A 23,538-nucleotide genomic window follows, 5' to 3' on the forward strand; every position below is an offset into this window, starting at 1 on the left:
AGTGAAATATTAAAAACAAGCAACTAAAGATCTATAACAAAACGTAAGAAAAAAAAACAAGCAACTAAGGAAATTGTATAACAATGTATTTTGATAATGAAATTAAATTTGTATTTTAAGCTCTTATTACATATACAACATAATTTAAATAAAAACTAAGAAAAATCAAAACAAAGATTTTTTCTTTTTATTTGAATTAATCGATTAACAGTCGCTGTACCTTGGGCTCAGCAAGCAGTAAAATACTGTTAAGAATGGCAGGAGTTGAGCTTGCTGTAAGCTTTACATTACCATTATGAGTTTAACAGTGAGTTGCAGCTGCACAAAAAAGAAAACACTTTCTTTGCTTTACATTTTCCTTTTTATTTTGAACTAATTTTGGTCATTAGCTTAACTATATGCAATTGCTAATGTTGTAAATTGTTGAATACTCGTTATGAAGTTACATTTGCTTATACATTTACAAGGTGGATTCAGCTATTTGGACTATATAGGAAAAACCGTTGGATTTCATTTCATAATGCGGATTTGGAGCGGGTAACTCCTCATTAACATTTAACAGCTGCAACAACAACAAGCCTGGTTGGTTGGTGGGGTATTTTTGATCTTCCTTCCTTCTTTCCGTTGCTTGTTCGTTTCGTTTCCCGTTTGTTGTCTGTAAAATATTTACAGTTTCTGCTGAGCCAGTTCCTCAATTGTGCGCGCATTGGTGAGCGTCACCCAGAGGGGCGACTGAATGCTGGCCAGCGAATAGCTTTCGGCGGCGTCCAGCGACTGTGATTTGCGCATGGCGGCCGCTGCTGAGCTTTTGCTGCTGCCGCTGCTGGTGTCGGCGCCGGCGCTAGCGCCATGGCGTCGCTTCGAATCGCGCTTGCCGACACCAAACGCGATGGCCGCTTCGCTGGCCTGGCTGCTGCTTGCCGCGCGTAGCTCCTGCAGGCGACTGCGTCGTTTGGCCAGCGCCGCGGTCTCGCCAGATTCGCGCACGCTGCCCGCTTTGCGCAGCGGCGGCGTCAACGTCGATGACATCGAACGTGGCGGCAGCAGCTGCATAGCCATGGCTGCTGTCTGCGGCTGCGCAGTCGGCGATGTCGACTGCTGCTGCTGCTGCGGCTGCTGTTGTGCTACTGCTAACTGTTAGCTCGAAGAGAAGGACATCTTGTAGGAGGTGGTGTCCATGGGCGATTCGGGATTTATGATTTCGGTTTGTGTCTGCTCCACGTCGCTGCAGCGCTCCTCCAGCACTGTGTCCAGCTCCACCGAGGTGAAGCCCTGGCTTAGGCTTCGTTCAGGACGTAAACTGATAGCTCTCGACGATCGGTAATCTAAAGCAATCGAAGCAAACACAAAACGGAGAACAGAACAGAAGCAATTAAAATTAGTTAAAATATCCTTTAAAATGCCGGCAGCAAACGAAATGGAAAATGTTTAATGTTAAAGTGTGAAATGAGCGAATGCTTTCGTGTGGTCCAACAACAAATTGAAAACGTGCGACGAGCAGATCGAGGTTAAGTTTAATGTGCATCTCAAAACGTGCAACGCACCCAAACCATCCAATCGCAGTCTGACAGGATGTGCGCATAATGGTCATGTTATGTGCATCACTTCTAATTTCAGCTTCATGTCACATTACAGCTATGTAATATATGTAAAGCTTATGTACTCTAAATGATCCCTATCTATCTCTGTTAATTATCAGCTATAGCCACTGTTAAGAGGTTCACGCTGTTGCAGCTTAAAGTAAAGGAAATTTAATTGCCCAAATACTGTTTTGCCAGTAACATTAAAACATGTTAACGTTTAAGCACTTTAACAGTTGTGTATTATTTTGCTTCGCCGTCTAAGCAGTAGCTTTTGCTGTTATGCATATGGCACATTCAATTTACAGCACGGTTGTTAAAGAAACGGAATTTTTCTGTGGATCCTTAAGTGACTGTTTATGTTCATTAACAGCGCAAGCATTGATGGCGACTGTTAACCCAATGTTATGCTTGTCCAAGTGCAGCTTAAAGCTATGCAACATAAAACTCGCCCAATTTAAATGTCTCAAAGCATTAGGCAGGCGCCATTCCGCCTGTTTTTTATTGCCTACTTTACATAGAGCGCACCACTATGCACTGCCTGCTACTGTTACTGTTACTGTGTCGTTGGCTGCCTTTTGCGCCAAAGTTATTGTGGTTCTTGTGCGGTGCTTGCGGTTATGCGTAATTGTTTTCAAAATTTATGCAAAAACGTAAATTTGCAACCATCAAAACATTTGCCTGCCAGAGTTGTGGGCATGGTAAAGAGGGGCGCGGGGCTAAACAAGTGTAATTTGCGGTTTGTCAACGTTTCGTTATCGTGTCACCTACATCATCATCAGCATCGTCATTATCAGCATCATCATCATCATCATCATTGTGTGCAACAACAACAGCTTCATCAGCACTCGCTGTTGTTGTTGGCCCTTCTCAAAGTGGCAGCAAACACCCGCAGCCAGCTGCCAGGCAAACACTGAATATGAAATTTACGGTTATACAAGTTGAAGTGCACTCAGCGAGTGTGCCCGACTTGCGGAATACCCTGTCTATTGTGAATATTGAAACGACGTGGGAGTTTTGCTTCTATTTTCTTTAGGTATTTTTGAATAATCCCAACTACAGTAAAGGTAACCTAAAGGGATATATGAATTTGAGTTTTAATGGGATTCTTCTTTTGTTAATCTTAATTAACTGAATCATAATTGACAATTGCAACTACAGTAAGGTCTGTCTATAGCGCAATTAGTAGAAATATGAATTCTAGTAACTGAATTTGAGTACAATTTTTGTCTCTTTAATCTTAATCTGAATCTTAATTGGCACTCCAAACTACAGTAGGACCTGCGTATAGAAAAATTTGCAGAAATATGATTTCTTTGAATTTGAAGTTGGGGTTTGCTTTTCGTTAATCTGAAAAATCGAAATCTTTATTGATAATCGTAGCTACAGTAGGTCCTGCCTATTGAGAAATTGGTTGAAATATGATTTCTAGCTTTTTAATCTGATTTGCAGTTGTCATTCGCTAATCTTAACACTCACAGATTAAGATTATAGAGATTATCAGCTTTTCACATCAATGCATTCGCACTAGGCAGGCTCTACTGTACCCGACTTACGCTAGTATTATGTTAATTGCTCTGAGTCTCTGTGACTCTTAATTATACATATGCACCTCCTCCGTATGCCGTGCCAATTGAGCTACTCTCGCATAGCCACCCTATTCGCATGCACAGCTAGCAGATACCCTTTATTAGGTATATATTTAAGAACAACAACAACAGCCACAAAAATTAACACTAACAGAAGAGAAATGTCGTTGTGCACTGTGCATGCGTGCATGAAGGCGACTGAGATTCTTGATTAAGGTGGACAAGGGGCACGGCGCGGCAGTGGCACGGGACAGTGGCCAGGGGGTAAGCGAGGAGCGGTAGGGGATGGCTCGAGTGAAAAGACGGGTTTCATTTTTGTTGTTCATATGCAAACGAGGACGAGCGCCCAAAGGTATGCAATGCAAATGCAGGCGGCCGTGTGAGCGGAAAAGGGGGCGTGGCAAACTGGGAGACTGGGCTACAGTTTAACAGCTGTGCTTGACACATGCATAACAGCATAAATATCTCCCACTGTGTGTGTGTGTGTGCGTGTGTGTGTGTGTGTGTGTGTGTGTGTGTGTGTGTGTGTGTGAGTCGCAGCAGGCACTCAGTTTGAACTTTGACTTGGGAGTCGTGTTCACATGCCACCCGTCCCGCTGCGTCTCGTCTCGTCTCGTTTCGTTTCGTTTCCTTTCGGCCATGTTTATATATCCTATTTGTTCATGCAATATGCTGGGTATAATGGACTGTTATGTTACTGTTGCCTACTCTCGCATGCAAGTGGGTCAAGTTTCGTTATATCTGCCCCTGCTCGCCTGCCTCTACCCCCCTACCACCTCTACCAACAACCTGGCTAGCAACAGTATGCATGTATTTGGCGTTAGTTTTGGGCTCTTTCTTTACTTCCAGTTCGTAACTCTTTAATGGACTCGGCCCTTGTGACAGATGTTGGCAGTGATTGTTTGCTGGGATGGCAAGTTTCTTTCTTAAAAAATTAAATACAAAATAAATATTTTTACCGACTTTTTGTTGCTACTGGGGTAGTTCTGCCCTTTTATGGACTTTTTCAATTATATATCTCTTCCTTTTTTCCCATTTAAAAGAAATCTTAATAAATTATTTGGAAAGCTCTTAACTTTCTCCTTTTATATGCCGAACTTATTGAAAATGGAAGATGTGTTTCTTTTTTTTTTTTTGTTGAAAATATATATTTACTCATCTAGTAAGCTCTGGTTAGAACATTCCCATTCCCCTATTCAATCTACTTGATTGATGTCTTTTGATTGAAATTTGTACATTCTGATAGTAATACCTAATCAAAGTGTTATATAGGAATTCTGTGCGTTTTTCTGTTAGACTCTGTTTAATAATTTCACAGTTATATTGATCTAGTTTGCACTTCACTCGATTTCCCATGTAATATAGAGAGATTACCAAAGACTGCATAGGACACATTTACAGTCCAAGAGTTGCCAGATGCATTTTCGGATTTGCCACGCCCCCATAATTGTCGTAGATATATTAGCCATATATTATTTATGTTAAACTTTCAAGTCTCTAGCATTAATAGCGAATAAGATATATAAGGATATGTAGTCAGATTTGCCACGCCCACATCAGCCGTGGATATATATTATTTGGAACGTTCTTTATGGACAGGCGAACGGACGGACAGCAAGACGAGCATAGAACAAGCCCAATATAATCATTTCGATTACATGAATGAGCATAAAGTTTCCTTCTTGCTATTCATTGCGAATGTGTAGAGCTGAACTATAATAAAGTTGTTTCAGCTTAAATTATCCGAAAGAATTTTTAAAGATTTTTAAAAATGTTTTTCAGGAATTTTCGCACAATTTTTACGAGCGACTTTTATATTTTGTTAAATTTCGTATATCAGCATACAACATTTCTGAATATACATATATTAAGGGTTTTAAATTGAATGCCTCGAAAAGGTGGGAACACAATTTGTTGTGAGGTCAGGTAGCAGACAGGTGTGTGTGTGCGTGTGTTTTCTCACATGTTTGCTTGGCAATTTTAAATGCAATTTATGCAAGAAAAACAATGTGGGGAAAAAAATTGTAAATTGGGCAGGTCGAATCGGCTTGAAGTTGGCTGCGGTGAATCGTGGTTAATTTTTTTTGTTAAAGTGCAAAATGTTGGAGATAAAGATAAACACTACGATATGTCAGACAGGCACATTGAGATCCACATAAAAAAGCAAAAAAGAATGAGAGTGAAAGAGAAAGAGAGAGAGAGAGAGAGAGTGAGAGATAGAGCGAGCGCTATATGAAATGTGAATATGAATTCTATGAAAACTTGTCATATAAATAAATTTAAAAATCGATATTTCGATAACTTTTACGAGCTGTGAATAAATATTGTCAAATTGCCGAAGTAGAAAAAAAAAACAAGAAGAAGAACAAGAGAAACAATGAAAATTTCGTACACACATTACAACATTCAAACTCACTAAGCCTATGAATTGGACTAAATCTGACCAGGCTGACAGCATGGTCCTGCATATCATAGTTGCGCCGTCTGTCCCGCTCCCGGGCCAGCTTGGCTCGACGTCTCAGGCAGCAGATGACGATTAGCGCCAATATCGGGAAGCCAAAGATGCACGAAACGATGGGGATGACAATCGATTCGGGTGAAACTGCAAGTAGAGAGAAAAACAAACTCTGATGATTTTATCTTGCTATACCCTGTAAGTGTAAACAACAAAAACAACTATAGGAAATGTATATAAACTTGATATATATGTATGTAAACTAGTTGCTTACTTCTAAATTGGAATAATTAGGAATGGGCTTGTTTGTAGTCAGCTGATATACGAATCAAGCTAGAGCTCTACAATTAGATGGATGAGCTGTTCGAGTACCTTATGAGTGTATATGTAAAGGGGCATAAAATATATACATTAGTACCCGAGACGGGCTATAACCATATAAGTTTGCTCATATAAGCGAGTCAGAGGACTAGAATTTTCGTAGCAATAATCGGAGCCCTTATAACCAGATTCTACTGTTTATAATGTATATACCTAAAGATCATCAGCGGCGTAACGGAGTTGTTTATGATGGGAGATATGAAATTTGGAATGCCGAGTGCACGACTGTCATATTACATATTAAAATAAAATCAACCGAAAGCAAGTATAAAAAAAATCGAAATTTTATAAAATTCATATGAATCCATATATGAAATTTGGAGAGTCTAGCTTTAAAGGTATAGGAACAATAATTTCGGGACTTATTTTCAATAACAAAATAACGGGAGTATTTATCGAACACACCCCACTCATCACCACTCACGACGCCGCTCTATAAGGCATCTTCTCTTTGGAAAATAGGCAATAACTAATTGACTGAATTATCTTTAGCTTATTTTTAATGTGGCTAATGTCCCCAGTAATGTGCTAACTAGGTCAACTACTACCCAACGTACATACCCAATAATATATGTTCAATAATATTAACATTATAATAACATTGACATTAACATAACATTTACATTAACATTAACTTGGACATAGCATTAACTGTTCACGTGTTCAGCTGTATATAAACAAGATCTTCCACTCGATTGATTGTGCAACTATCGCTATCGATCAAATATCAATCAGATATGTAGACTATTCAACTATCGTATATCATAATATATATAATTATTCACTTCACTACGAAGGTAATTTACTAAGTTTAGCTGGAGCTCTCAGCTCTAATCATCAGCTAAGCCCAAAGCATATAGAATTTAGCTTAATATTTCTTTTCTTTTTTCCGTTTGATGGGCCTCGGCTCGGCATCCAGCTAATGTTTCCTTTGTCAACCGCACGCTGCTGGCCTTTGTGCATATTATAATGGCCTATTCAATAATTTGTAATGAGCTGTGCAGTCGACTGAATGTGGTCTTTGCATGTTTTATCTACTTTTATTTATGTTTTCTGTTTTTTTTTTTTTTTTTCTTTAGTATTTTCCAACTTTTTTCTGCCTAATTGCTGCGGTCAAATGCTAAAAGCCAGCGGTTTCCGTTTTCTACCAGCGTGAACATAATCTCTAAATTATTTATGCATGACACACGCACACACATACAGACACGCACACGCACGCACACGCAGGCACACGCAGGCACACCACTATGGGTCAAAAGCCCGTTTTTTTTTACAACATGATAATGTGCGTGTCATGCATAACAGCTCTGTTTAACAGCAGTTTAGTTAGCAGATCGCGCCTCTGTTAAAATTCTGAGTATGTAACATTTACATATAGGGTATTCTTAATGGATTGGCATTAAAATTTTGTAAATTTTTTCAACTTGAAAATAAGACTTTTTTCCAAAAAATCGGGCTTTTGACCCATAGTGCACACTCGGGGCAGCTGTCAGACGCGCTGTAAAGTAGGCAATAGAATTGATCGCCTCGTTTTTTTATGCGCTGCTCATCATTTGTAGGCCATCTTTTTGCCATGGAAGTGGCCCGAAATGTGGGCAACACTTATTTACGCTGACAGGCGTGCGCGCCGCACGAGAATGAGCCGGGCGCAACGGCTGCCGGTGGGCGTGGCCGAGTTATGTGGGCCAAAGGGCTTTTACGGCCATTTGCATTTGCATTTGCCCTTCGCCAGCCCCCAGCGGCCCGCCGTCGCCACTGTTCCGTTTCTGGTCCATTTTCATTTTTATATTTCCGTTTCATTTTTTGTTGGACTTTTTGTTTTTGTTTTTTGCTTTTTAATTTAATTTTCATCCGGTTGCGTGCAGATTTTAGCCTGCTTTCAACTCTTTTTTTGTTTGTTTATTTTGTTTATCTCAATGATAAAGTAGCGGCCCAGTGACTCGGTGGCTCGACGGCTCGACGGCTCAGCGGTGCAGCGCGTCGGCTGGCTGCCGGACACGTCCAGCGCCGTTGTCGATGCCATCACAATTCCACTTTCAATTTGTCTTTTGTTTATCTCCACAGCCCGAACAAAGCCAACAAATTTGCTGCGATCCTCTTAGGGAAACATTTTTATTAAGGTCCTTAGCCGATAAGCCACAGACAACAATATATCTTCTAAGTACTCCCCATATACGCTTGTGTGTGTGTGTGTATGAGAGTGTGTTTTGTATGTGTGTGGGTGTGTGTGTGTAATATGTATTTTTAGTCATTGAAATACTGCGATATGACTCTTCGACTACACTGAGCGAAAGTGCCAGAGAAATTGAGAGTAGAGGTTGTTGTTGTTAATAGGAATTCCTTGATTCCTTGAAACTGGGATAGGGAGAGAGCGACAGAGTTGCAAAGAAAAAGAGTGAGAAAGAGAGTGAGAGAGAGTAGGTGAGAGAGTGAAAGAGAGGATACAGAGAGAAAAAGATACAGTTAATAAGATGTAGAGAGAGAAAAAGAGATACAGCGAAGATGTACGGATAGAAAGAGCGAGTGACTGTGATAGAGAGAGAGATACAGACAAGGAAACAGAGACCGAGAGAAGATACATATGTAGAGACTGAGAAAAAGATGGTTGCAGAGTGAGAGAGCGAGAGAAGGAGACCGAGAAGATGTTTAGGTAGTGAGAGAGAGAGAGAAACAAGATGCACAGATAAAAAGCGCTAGATAGAGATAATGAAAGGAAATGTATAGAGAGAGAGAGAAAGACAGAGAAAATACATACTTCAAAAGAGAACGCGAGAGAGATAGATAGATAAAGACAGAGAATGAAAGAAATATGGAGTATAAGAAACAAAGATTGGCGAAAAAAAAAAATACACAGTGAGATATACTGCGAGAGCGATAGTACAGAGATAGAGGCAGAGTCATACAGATAGAGCGAGGGAGACAAAGAAAGATAGAGAGATTGATACAGCAAAATACTGTTATAAGAGCGGATGGGCATACGCACGTAAGTATGACACCTAAAAAGAGAATTCAGATATTGCAATCATCTAGAATATCTGCGGTTCATGCTGTTCTCTCTAATTCTTATATTTCCAATCTCTCCCAATTTCGTTCAGTGCTCAATGCTGACAAAGTGTTTGCTACTGTGGCTGTTGGCACGCCCACAATCCGGCTAAAATCATGCCAAGGCGGCTAAGGCACACTACACGCCGTCCCCGCCTCCAATCTAAGCCACAAAAATCCATGGCCCCAAAATGTTGTTGTGTCGTGTCCTAAATATAACTTGAAAGGGGCTGAAGGTGTGGGCGTGTGGCGGGTGTGGGTGCGGGGGTGAGATTTGTGGATGGGTGCTGGCTTAAAATGAATTCGGCAGCAGAGACAACGCCAGCCATGGCCAGCTGTTGATGCTGATGCTGATGCTGATGCTGCACTGGCTCCAACTGTTGACGCCGCGCGCCCTGCTTGACATTTATTGAATCCAATTAACGCCTTCAAAGTGACAGTTCAAATTTACACAAATTGATGGCTGAATAGGGGACAGCGGCTGTGCAGAGGGCCAGGGGAAGGCCAAGGGCTGGAAGATGGCTGCCAAGGGCTTGGAGCTTGGCGCTAGGCGCTTGGGGCTTGGGATCTGGGGAAAACTTGCCAAATAGAGGGAAGAAAAGGCGGCAGCTGTGCTTCGACAAGCATTCGCTGCTGTCGCCCCTGCCAAGGAGCTGGGGCTGAAGCCTGTCTCTGCCACGCCCCACACCCGCCCCACCGACTGTAATTTCATGCTGAGTCAATGGGCGGCAACGTTTGATGCTCGAAATATTCAATAAATACAATAAAAATTATGCGCCTCCACAGCCTCTAAATCGAAATTGAATGTTTGCATATTTGAAGTCGACCGTGGAATGCGCTACAGCAACAACAACAACAGCCATTCAAATGTCAGATAAGGAATGAGAAGAGAGGGAGATAGAATTCGACTCGCTCGCTTTGTCTTAGAGATGTGCGCGTGCCCCAATGTTAATGTAGAAAAAAAAAATATATATTGAACCTAATATATCGGCTCATGCGCTAAAAATAGTGTAAAATATAAATTTGTTTGATTGTTGTTGCTTAGAATTTAAAAAAATATATTTGAAAAATATTATATTTAAATAAAAATATGTTTTCTTTATATATAAATAAACAAAACGAAATAACTTTAAATGAGAAAATAAAAACATTTCATTTTCTGATTTTTTGTTCTTTTTTACGAGGCAATAAAAAATATACCACAAATTTCTTCATTTCATATATACAAATTTATAACAAAATATTTATTTATTTATTTTATTTAAATGAAAAAATATTTAATAACAAACATTTCATTTATTGTTTTATTAAAATATACGAATTTTTAATCATTTTTTATTTTTATTCTGTCTCATCAAACAATATTTTCATTTCATCCATTTTTTATTTTATTTTATTTATTTTCTTGTGTGTTTCAAAAATTCCTCCAAAAGCATTAAAATTTGGGTAGCTTAAATATTCCATTCAATTAAATATTCCATACAGTTTATTTCAACCAACCCCTAAAATAAATTTTGGGTTTCTATAAAATCTAAACTATAAGAAATATCAAAAAAATATAAATTCAAATTATATATATATCACTTTTTTTTTTGTAAATATATATATATTTTTCAATTTTATAACAGTTAAAACCCAAAAGATCTGCTAAAAATAGTTCCACAGTTTATTTCAAGCACTTAAAATGATATTAATAAAAGTTTTGTGACCACTCTATCGATCAACCGTTATTGTATACTATATAGTATATATATTTAGCATATATATGTCATTATCATTCAAAATGTTGTTTTTCTTTTCTTCTATTTATATATATGTATATATATCTCAAGAGGTCCTGCTCGATGAGTCACGCACGCTGCCGTCTCCTGTCTCAGACAGGCTGTGTCCTGGCACAGGGTTAGTCTGTGCACAGGGTTCAAGTTGAAGGCCCTCCGTTTGCGTGTTGTTTGGCGAAGCTCTTAAAGTAGTTGCTACGAAAAGTTGGTCGGAGCGCTTCGGGCGAATGCTGCAAGTGAACTACTTAGCTGTACTTTCCCATTGCCGAGGGCACACTGTACTTACTTGGCATAGTTTGCCAAACAGAGATGGAGACGGAAGAAAAAGGAAAAAAGTGAGGCAAGCAAGAGTGTAAGCCACTTAGTGAAGAGTGTTGGGAAGCGTTTAAGGGAAAGTCAATCAACTGTCAACACTTGCTAATGGTGTGGATAACTGTTAGAAATGAGTACGTGACAGGCTCACGATTTTTACCGCTAAATGCACATACTTCTCCTACAAGAGCAACAAATTAAATAAATGAGCGCAGTGTTGGAAAACTGTGAAGTGGCGCTGCTGTCCATTATTCATCCATCGATTGTGCAACACTTTATACAAATCTCAAAGCTCATGAAATTAATCTTGAGCCAGGGCTTTCAGCTAATAATTGATGGCTGCATTTTGGCGCTGCCACACAAAACTTTCTAAGCCTTAAAACGTGCTCTCAACTTTTCTCATTTAATGAACAGATTTTTCGGGCAGCTGCAAAGCCCTTAATCCAAATCAAATGCAATGTGTTTTCGATTTGTTATTTTTTGGGCTAAGCGCTTGAAAACAACTTTGCATACAGAAATTTACATTTTGATTGACAACATAAATAATATGGAAATGAATTCATGCACAAATACCTTTAAATTTGATGTCTGCAATAAAAGGGAAGTTCTTAAAGTTCGTGGAGCTGATTGACTGACTGACTACTGAACTGATTTACTGACTGACTAATTGATAATTGATTGCCTGACTACCTGATTGACTGATTGATGAACTGACTTACTGACTGACTAATTGATAATTGATTGCCTGACTACCTGATTGACTGATTGATGGACTTCTTGGATTGGTAGACAAACTGAATGCCTGATTGATGGATCAACTAGCTGCCTAATGTATTGACTACTTTCTTGATTGACTGTCTAAGAGCTGCTGATTGCATTGAGAGATAAAAATTAATTGATTGATGTCTGATTGATTAAGTGCCTGGTGGTGATTTTTCGATTGACTTATTAACGGTCTGATTATCTGATTGATTGCATGGCTAACTAATTCTATTAATGACTACCAGACTAAGACAATGATTAGCTAGTAATGACTATATGACTAGTAAGCTGACTATATTTCTGATTGACCGACTGATTGATTGATTATTTGACTTCTGTATGTGTAAATGATTGACTGATTGATTAAGTAGTTGACTTACTGTCTTTTCGAACTATATGACTGAGTGATTGACTAACTAACTGATTGATTCATTACTACTTGAGCAACACACTAGTCGATATGATTGAATAGCTGATTGGTTGACTCATTGAATGTTCAGCTGATTGACTGACTGTTGACATTGACTAGATAAATGATTGATTGATTGTTTGACTGATGCTATATAGCTATATATAAGTATGTGATTAACCAGGATTAAACAATTATTGGAAGGATATCCAGATTGGTTGACTGATTAAAAAAGTAAATGATTGATTGACTCAAAGTCTGATTGATGAGCTGTTTGACTAACTGTCTGATAGGGTGCTGGTTGGATTTGGACTGATTGAGTATTTATTGACTAATTAGTTGGGTAAGAAATTAGCTTACTGGCCGCTTGATTAGCTCACTCAATATCTGATTAGCTGATTGACTAAGTTACTTAATAACCATCTAATTCAGAGTTTACGACCTGGAAGCTGTAGAGCAGTTAGCTTACTGTTAGTTAAACCTATTCACTAATCTTTATGTTATTCGTAATAAAAACACATAGTGGTGTTTTTACTTGGCTTGAGCTTATTTTCCGAGCAAACTTGCGCTCCAGCGAAACTATTTGTGACAAGTATTCGGCTAGCAAGACAATCTGCTTGCAAAGAGTCCGACAAACATATTTGCCCAACTATCTGGCACAAAATACTTGCAGCATTTTGGCCTGCAGCATGACTGCAGCAATGGCCGTTCGAGGAATTGTTTCATGCAGATAGTTTTTGTGGCACGTATGCAGTATGTTGTATGTGGCATGGAGACCGCCCACGAAGGCGACTGGTGGGCGGTTGGTGTCTAAGCAATTTCATTCAATGAAATTTACGCACTTTCCTTTTGTTGTGATGTAGTTTCATTGTTAGCCTGCTTGCCGCATGGTTGCTGTGGAAATGGACAAGTTGGCTGGCTTTTGTCGAAAAGTATTTTGATGCCAGCCTCATCCCTGCATAAAGGCAGGCCGCAGGCCCATGAAAGCGCTGACAATGTCGCTGCGCGTTGCTGATATAAACAGATAAGCGTCACGATTAGGATATGAGATATTAACGTTGTCGACGACGATGACGATGTCTCTCTGATTTGTCTTAATGGGAACAAACTGAGTCAGCACTCAGTGACTTTCCTCCCTCTCCCCCCCTAGCCCACTCTCCAGGGGTTCGCCTGAAGCTCGTGTAGCACAGAGTTGAGAGCTGATGGCGCTTAAAATAATCAACGGTTCGAGTCGCGTTAATAGTCGACCAAACTCTGCAATTAATGCGACTTAAACTTGCCTAATTGCTGCATTAGGCCCAAGGGTCGTAAGGTCGTAAGCTGTTCCCCTAACTTCCTTTACTCAATGTCGCTGTCTCTGTTTCTCTTTGCATACCTTACTGTATGGATCTCTCTATCTCTGTCTTTCCCTTACACTTGCCCCAATTGCCGAACGAAGCTTGCATTGCTACCATAAGTGCAAAGATAAGTATACCCGTCTTAGACGGGCAATGCTCGACGCGCGGTTACCGTGTAATGACTTCAGGATTTTCTAACATCCGAATTAAGCTGACTATTTATAGCTGCTGTACTCAGTTGATGCATTCTCCAAGCGAAAATGTAGAAAGGATTACGAGGAACTTAGGAGCTGCCAGAAATACTTGGATTTCTTATAATAGAACCTATAATCTGTAAGATACTTGTTTAAATATTTTTTATAGTTATTATATTATAACGATTTTATATATCAACATTTTGGTGCACTGGAACTTAGAGCTACTTCGGAGGGTAAGTTTGACATCCCTATACTGTTAAGAACTAGGAAAAAGTTGAAAAATAAATGTTATTATATGCAACCTGTATCTTTATCGATAAATATCGATTCTGTACTAAGACTTTCTTTTTTTCAAACTTCTCTTTAATTTGCTATGCTCTCTCCTAGCCTGTCGTCTATACTCTCTTCTAGACCCCACCTCTAGATTCATTTCTATACTCTCTTATTTATATAATAAACCCTTCTTGGGGCTATTTATTGTATTGACAGTCGATATTCACACTGATTAATTGTATATATACACGAAAAGATAGAAGTCAACATATACATATATATTTTTATATACATCGACATATTGAATGGAGTACAAATGCTTTTGTTTATTGCAGCCACCTTTCACACCGCCCCAATGCAAACAGGGTATATTAAAAGATATAAGGGCCTTCTATGGGAAAACAAAAAAAAAAAAAGTCGGGGGCTCATATTGTCTACTGTATGGATGGCGCTTTGCTATCGGAGCTATTGGGGATAATGAGCGAGCGAGCGAATGGCATTATGCAAATTAGCCCCTAATTGGGGCTGGCACGCGATTCCGTCCCTTCATATCTCCGTCCGTGCGTCCTTCCGTCCGATCGTCCCTCCGGCTGGCTGTCTGTTCGTCAGTCTAAATAGGCCAAGTTGATTTGATTATTGAAGAGGCACCGCCAGGGGCGTGGCAGGGAGCTCACTGACAAAAATTGATGTGCGAAGCGTGCTAATCAGCAGCCAAGCGACTGCCGACTGACGATTGGCAATTGGCGAACTGGAATTAGTTGACCACATTATTTAGCTTAGCGCCGAATTGGACTTAAGTCACAATTATGATTAACTGCCAGCTGCGTTGACAGGCCCCAAAAAAGCAATTGGCCAAGGACTTAACAAATGAAGCGTTCGCTCATCAATTAAACGCGCGTAAAACTCCTGGGAATAGAGTGGAGTAAGTACTTTAACGAAGAGGTCAGCTTTAACAAGGTCATTATTTTTACTGCCGAGTGCGAATCTTTGGAGAACTACAAACACATGCTCACATTACATATGCAAATTGTCTCTTCAAATGTCGCATTTTTCTGTGCCCCACCACATTCCCCTCAAGAGGAAAATGACTTTCATTTGAGCAGGAGTCGTGTATTAATGTTTGTGTCAATAAGTCTTCAAATTCTATGAATCTTCAACTAGCTTTGTCAAAGGTCAAAGGTCATTTGTCATTATGTTACTCCATAGCTTCGACCAAGCATGCCAGACAAAGAGACCTATTCAATTTCTAATGGAGGACAAGCACTCAGCCATGCCGGCCTAGCAATTATAATGAGCGCAAAGCTAGCCGAAACAATTGTGTGGAATAGTTTCGAATAACAATGACAATGCTATAAATATATTATGTCGCTATTACTGGTAGAGTCGTTGGTAGGACTAAAGTTTTCCGTGCTCTGCAGCTGGCAGTGCGTCAAAAGTTTTACAACTAAAATCCAATCATGTTTGGCTTGGGGCTCTACTGCTTTCAAGTCAAGAAATATAATCATTTGTTAAGCTTCAGTTCAGCTCAGCTCAGCTCAGTTCAGTTCAGTTCAAAGAGCTTAAGTGTTAAATAAGATTCGTAAGCTCGCCAAAAGAGAAACGAACAGATGGAGTAGTAGATGCTCTTAGCACCTCACACTTTTATGCTTTATGAGTCAGAGTCATACAATTCGATGCAGAATTCAATTCATATTCATAAAAGAGTGAGTGCTCTCCCTAACTTAAAGATGCTCTGAGAGTCCCACTGAGCTGTTTTATCAAAGATTCTACTCACATTTAGGCAATATATAGATATATGTATACATACACATATACTATCTAGACAAAATTCAGGTAGTCCTTAAATAATTTCGGGCTACTCCTGTTTTGGTTCTTAAGATCCAAAACTCTTCACGCTAGCCAAGCTAAAAGAAGTACATATATACAAATCATACGTATATCAGCTTTCATCAATAGAGCAACCTAATAACAACTCAGTTATCGAATCTATCTATACATTGACTTGGTCATCGAATATCTAACGCTAAGACTATAGAAGATACCATTTATCCAGCTTTTTGCAATTATATAAAGGCTTTATAATATGCACGTGTATGGCGTAATTTTTCTAGGTCACCACATTGATTGGTAGCAATTATAACAGATACCTTTCTACATACATAATATACCCACGTGGAGTGACAACTAGAATATGCACTCGTGGACATGTTCAAGCTCGATGCACCAATGACACAGTGGCGTATTTATTCACATTTTCAACTCTTCAATTTCAAATGCTTTGCATTTATGAAGACAGACAGACAGACAGACAGATATACTCTATTCACTACGCAAACGACCATAAAAATACGCCACTCAAAGTGCTAAAAAAAAAAAAATATATATATATATATATATACGTCGTATATATAATATTTCACCCAACGTTGCCACCGACTCTGCCGCAACGTTTGCTATGGAAATGGCAAAGGCACAACAAAAGTGGAATGTGGCATAAATAGAATTCAATCACATTTGCGATTCTATTAATAGAGTTCCAAGAAGAGCATGAATGAATATGGCGAGACGGATTAAACACAGACGGAGGCATGGACAGGCGGATGGATAGATGAACGGAAGGAGGGACACAAGAAGAGACGGTGGGAGCATCTGATGGAGGGAGGTACTGCTGGACAGAGGCACGGAGTGACAGATGTCCGATCACCTTTCATTCGTCCATTCGTCGCTCTGTCCGCACATTTTTCAGCTCTTATGTCCGTCCATCAGTCCTTTCGCCTGTCCTTCCCTCTGTCCGTCTGTCTCATCGGATGAACGGATCCATGGACAGACCGATGAACGGATATGGAACGAACAGATGGACCATGGGACTGTCAGACCGAAATACTAGGGTAAATATAACCGTTTACTATTCTGATCTCATCCTAAAAATCCAAACGCTCCCATTTGCATAATACATATCAAGTTTTCAGTATATACCAACTGAAATTGGAGATATCTGGAGCTTGAATTACTCCATCGGTAATTTATGCACATCATGTGTGAAAGGACATTCACAACTCTCTCTCTCTCTCTCTCTCTCTCTCTCCCTCCCTCTCTATCTGCTCTTTCAAGTAACAAACATTATATAGCTATTAGGGCAAACTGTAACTGAATTGTGATTTGGAACTCACCCGTTGGATAGAGGATAATGGTGGTGGCTCGATTCTTGTTGCCGGCCGCGATGATGGTAGCCATCGTCTGGGTTGGGAACGTGGTGGCCGGGCCACTCGTCGTTGGCAGATTGGTGATGGCGCTGCTCAGCACTGTGCTGGCGGCCGTGGTCGAGGATTCGATGAAGCCGACTGAGTGCGCTGAGGACGACGACAACGACGGCGACGGCGATGTGACATTAAATGCATTGTACATATCCTGGCCATGGCTGTCGCTGTCGTTGCCCGTGGCATGCACGCTGCCATTGGCATGGGCCAGCTGCCGGATTCGCTGCCCGGTGGCCACGTCCGTGCCGAGGCCGCCCTGGAGCAGCAGGGTGGTCAATGTGCCACGCTGGCCGCCCATTGTGGCCAGCGTGCGATTCAGCAGCGTCTTCATGTTGCCCGTTGTCGCCTGCAGCAGTTTGGACGTTAGATTTGTGGCCGTCGTGGGATTTGGACTCTCCGTTCGCTCCGCTCCCTCCACTCCAGCTGTCCCTTCCGCCCCGCTGGCTAGATTATTAATGATGCTTGTTGTTGTTGCGGTCATATTGTTTAATAATTTCGCAGCATAATCGTAAATTTCAATGAGCATTTGGAGGCGCGCCTCCAATTCCCTTTCGTCTTCTTCTTGCCACGCCCTCGTGTGGCTACTGCTACGGCTGCTGTTGCGGTTTCGGCTGTCTGCAAAGAGAAATTCGCAAAATTGGAGGCATTGGTTTGACTGCTAATTGCAATAATGAATCATCCGCTTGACCTCTGGGGCTTTATTTGAGTGTTGGCAAGCGCCTAATGAAGCCTGCGCCGCTTAAGGCGCCTTCACCCACACTGTCCTCCAACAAGTTGTCAACTTGGCTTAGTCTGTGCTGGCTCTCCAGGGGGAATAATTCAATTCTTCCCGCTGTGTAGTCTCTGGGCTAATCCTCTTCTGCAAGTCAAGTTTTCTCTTGACAACAGCTTTTTCTCAGCTGTCAAGACCATATCATTTATCCTCATGTCAAATTTGACAGGCAATTGAGATTAGATTGTTGAGTAAAATAAATGTTTGGAATACAGTTATTATATATGAATGCCGGAATTATTTCCAGTTTATGCCATAGATCTCGAGATTAAAACCGAGTTATCTACAAATAGTTTTCATACTTATCTTTGAATCTTTGAAATAGTATAATAGTTTAGTTAATACTAACAAAGAATTCTTAAGTAACAATAGCCTATAATATTAGGTATTATTATGATTATTATTTTATTTATTTATTTATTTATTTTTCAACTCAATTATTTAATTTTATTTATTCGTATAGATAAAGAACATAAGCCTATATCACATTCATACGCAGCTACGCACAATGGGTTGGCCAAATAAGAGTCATACTATTATCGATAACCGATAAGCCGCTGTTTAAGCTAATTTTGGCATTTAGCTCTTGAAATATTGTATGTGATATGCCATTTGATCATGAAATACGGCACACAAACTTCATAACAGTTATTAATAGTACAAATTTCATTTAAATAAAACATAAAATAAAGCCCTTTTTGGCTTGTTTTTTCTACATAATCATAGGCCTGTGCGGTAAAAAATCTAAATTGTATTACTCTATTTATTTATTTCATGAATTTGAGTTCATTTTAGTTTTTTTTTTTCTTAATGCAAATCTCATCCTCTCTCCCCTAAAGATTCGCCAATCATAATTCAACTTATTATCATAACTCATCAATGCCATCTATCCAATTACCCAGTCTGCTCTTTTAACACCTGTGCCGACTCCAACTCAGCGTCTTAGTAAGCTTTATAGATTTAACCTAAAGTAAATCTATAAATGAAAAGTAGTATTATAAGAGTGCAGAATATTATTATAAGTCAAAATATCTTTAACTATACTATTTGTGTTTCAATTTCGAGTATCCATAATTGTTAGCATATTCTTTTACTCGATTCCATTCTATCTTAAACCCAAGGAAGTGGAAACATGCAAAAGGAAAAATCATTTGCATTACGAGCTTACAAAACTTATACCATTTCTTTATTATCGATCAAGGAAACATCAAATTTAATGTGGGAGTTTCTGAAATGCACTTAGAACTTGGCATATTCCGGATTTTAGATTGCTCTTTTTGTCAAACACTAGAGACTTGTGGGTCATTATCACGGTCTTAAAGTTTGATTGAGTAAGATCGTGTAGACGTTCCTATAGTAAATAAAAGCCAAGGAGACCAAAAGGAGTAATCTGCACAGTAAGCGGAGCAAATGCTTAAGTGTGTGTCTGTGTGTCCGTATATATATCATATATATTTATTATATACATATAGAATAGAATATATACACATATATATAATAGACTCAAAGCTCCTCGCATTAGTTGCGGGGTATCGCCTAGTCGGGCACTCCTGATTGCAGGGCCCGTATTTGTTTTCAACTTGGCTCTTTCCTTTTATGTCGGACTCTCTGAATGGAATCTGATTTATTTTCATTGCACAAAAACTGAGCAATCGAAAGTTTTCAAGTTGCACGCGGCTATATATAGATTGGCTGAGTTCCTGTTTTATTTGATAGCTCTGCAACAGTGCGATGTATAGTGGACACACACAGACATAGAGAGAGAGAGAGAGAGGCACACACACACAGTCAAACAATGGCATATGTGAAGCGGAACATAAAACGTGCCCCTACCACCCTTTACCGCCTTCTATTGCCCACCCGTTCCACTCCATTCGAGGGGCCAATCAAGCGGGCAATCCACAGGCCGCCAAGTGCTCCTGCCACGCCCCGCCCCCCGGCTCTATGACCGCTAGCAAATGGCACTCGGAGCTGAAGTTGCTGCTGAAACTAGAGGACACTTTGGCGACAACGGGTCCATAAAAATATGTTAACTAGTAGTGTGAGACAGTGAGTGTGTGAGTGTGAGTGTGTGCTGGCCATGCCCAATGCCAACTAGCTTCATTACCAGCAAAAGTGAATTCAATCCAATCGGAATGTAATGAAACGAACACAAACGCAAACCAAAAGGAAACGAATCCAATCGAAATGAAAATCCAAACAATGTAAGAAAAGTCATCCAGACACACTTCCTCTACAACACACACAGACACACACACGCACAGATTCCACTAACATGGCTTTAATGGCGGCCACCTTCAATATGGCCAAGCCGTCGTCGACATCAATGAACTGAGTGAACGATGCATGCAATGAGAGCCAGGCTATCGACGCTCAGCGCTCATATTTAATAAAGCCATAAATGAATTCCAGCTGATTCTTAAATTTAGCATTGTTTATCAAATATTTAGAGAATTATCTGAATTGTTTAACTAACAATTGATTGTTGCATATTGTATTTGTATGCATTATTTAAACAAAATTTTAATTATTTAACTGTATATAACTACATATATTACAAAACTTGTTTTACGTATTTCTGTAATGCCTGAAAGCCATAAAGAAAGGCAAATCAGAGAGGCGTGGCAATCCCCATAACGTGTATATATTTAGTGTAGTTAGTGATAAGGTGATATCATCTTCGAATCTCTCAAAGTAGTTTATTTAGTAATATTTGATTTGTACTTCCAATTTAGAATTTTGATTCACATGTAAGACGGCATTAAAGTTTTGCGACACTATTATTATTATACTATTATAAACATTAATAGTTGAAAATACCTTTTAAATTAAATGCAAATATATGAATTCAAGTTAATTGATGTACAAGACAAGTATTTACTTATGAAAATGTTTTATTTATGAACATTTTATGCAGTAGCAAACGAAAGTACTACAAAAAAAGTTTAGATACAATTAGTTTATCTCGTTTACCGCTAGATTTAGTTTAATATTTTTAATGGCAATCTTAATTATTCACGAAAATATGTTGTCATTATTTGCTTTATTTTTATTATCATTATTATTATATATTTATTATTATTATTATTTATTTATTTTATTTAAATTCAAGTATACAAAAAATCCTTTGATGAATATTATTTTAATTTTTTACAGTCAGGCTCTCATTTGATAGTCTTGACTTCCTTTTTGAAATTAACAAGTACCGTAGTATCCGTTTATAACGACTCCGCTTATATCGTATTATAAATACCTAATATCAGTTGGATGAGCCTATATCTTCCATCGTTTTTGAACTGTCAGCGTTATGACAGTGACCGCCTGTAGTCGGCTGTCTCTTTAAATTTTTACTTATATAAAAATTATAAAAATACAATGACTATATTAAAACTTGTATTAGCTTTAATTTGAAAATACTAGCACCACTTGTAGTATTTCTTTATTTATTTATTTTTTGTTTTTTTTTTTAAGCTTAAATTTTCCCTAAACTGATTAGGAGATTTATTTAAGATGATTTTTTTTTTTTTTTTTTTAGATTTTCCTTGTTTTATTTATTTTTTTATTTTATTATTTTTTTTTAATGATATTCCAAATTCTAATCTTAGAAGGAACAATTACATAAATTAAGCAGAATTCTTCTTCTTTTAAGAATTTTATACTTCAATTTAAAATTTATATTTTTTTTATATTTTAATAAGAATATTTCTTCAGAAAAGTGCATGGTGAAGTATATGTGTACTCTACTTTATATTAGATATTAATTATATTCATGATCAACAGGAAATAAATTTCCTAAATCCTTCAATTGTAATTGAAAACCAAACCATATACAGAGTATTATGCAGTCGGCTATAGCCGACAAAGAGATTCAAAAATGATTTATTAACTAATTAGAAAACGAGCACTCATTAAATTGATTTAAAAAGTTTTCAAGCCCAGAGGAGTAGCAGGAGTAGCAGGAGGAGCAAGAGGACGGCTGCACTGCTCAGGTGACAGCACGCGTTGCTCAACGTACCGTTACGTGGTCGTTGGCTCCTGCTATTGTTGCTGCTTGGGTTTGTTGCTGCTGCTTGTGCTACTTCTTCTGCTGCTGCTGCTTCTCTGGAGTCCGTTCAACGTGTCCACACCACTCACATGTGCCACATAATTTTGCACTTTTATTGCGGCAATTTGAGCACAAGAACAAAAATAACGAACACGAACGAACACACACAAACAAACACCCGCGCACACACAAGCTCAGCGTGACAGCCACATACGCACGCGAATTATTTGCATAGGCGTCTAGTTCGGACCGTTACTTTCTTGTTCTAACGGCTCTTAACGGTTATTTACGTGTTGTGGTCGTCGCACGCACTCGCTGCTTCACCTTTGGCTTGGTGCTGTGGCAACTGCCGCGTCGCGTTCGCCGTCGCTTTGTGAGCCGCCGCAGCGCTGTTGTCGCGCTTTTATAGCCGGCTCCTTGCTTAAGGGAAATTTCCGTTTGTCCATTCGACAACACAAAGAGTGCAAATTTCCCTCACAGAGCACTGGAAGGCGCCATGCGTGCGTGACTGACGGTACTTTTGCTCTTTAATGGAATTCATTTTAGGCATGCTTTTTGGCTGCATAAACTAGCGTTAAGCACATTCAGATCCGTTAACACACACACACGCACACGCAGAAAAGTACATAAAATATATAATAGATGGACAAACAATTTATCGAACTATGCCTTAATCGTGCTTTATGGGCAATATGTTGATATAGAAACTGCTGAAATATGTTCAAATTTTATTAAGTTGTAGATATATTTTTGGGTTTCATTTGATTTCATTTGCACTATTGGTAACTGATTCTTATATATGCATATGTATATTTACAATTTATAGTCGAATCTAACCCAATTCTTCATAGCCTGAGCCCCATTTAAGGCATTTTATACGTATTTACCTAGTGCTTAGAATATTTGAGCTTTGTGCACTGTAATTCTTGCTATTCGCAGATTCAATTGATTTGATATGCCAAAAGGGGAGGGCGTGGCAACAGTTGGTTGGCGAACTAGAGTGTTGATATGTGTACAGCGTATACACTCGGGTATGCATGGCTCATATATACCTGAATTCATTGCCATTCGGATATATTTTAATTAGTTAAATATAATACAAATTTGTATAGCTTACGCTTAAATAATTCTTTTCTTTCTTTAATTTTATTTTTTTTTTTTTTTTTTTATTCTTTTAGGGTTTTTTTTTTTTGCTTTTGCTTTTGTTTTTCTTACCAACTTCTTACATCAAGCACTAGTATTTTTATGAACACAACGGTATATATACATCTACATATATCTATCAGGATATATATACATATATATCTAGATTGGTTAAGATTCTCCTTCTCCTCCTTCATCTCCTCATC

The 23,538-nt window shown here is 38.9% G+C and overlaps 1 protein-coding gene across 1 annotated transcript; it reads right to left on the bottom strand.

Moving 5' to 3' along the window:
* Nucleotides 1–65: 65 nt before the first annotated feature.
* On the bottom strand, nt 66–22,559 carry LOC6583853. The gene is given in 4 exon segments (XM_032732096.2): nt 66–1,325; nt 5,586–5,771; nt 17,286–17,987; nt 22,160–22,559. Coding segments are annotated over 3 exon segments (1,458 nt in total). The 5' UTR covers nt 17,899–17,987; nt 22,160–22,559; the 3' UTR covers nt 66–666.
* Between the last annotated feature and the right edge of the window lie 979 nt (nt 22,560–23,538).

This window comes from Drosophila mojavensis, unplaced genomic scaffold, assembly GCF_018153725.1.
Source record: "Drosophila mojavensis isolate 15081-1352.22 unplaced genomic scaffold, ASM1815372v1 contig_136, whole genome shotgun sequence".
In the NCBI taxonomy this organism is placed as follows: Eukaryota; Metazoa; Arthropoda; class Insecta; order Diptera; family Drosophilidae; genus Drosophila; species Drosophila mojavensis.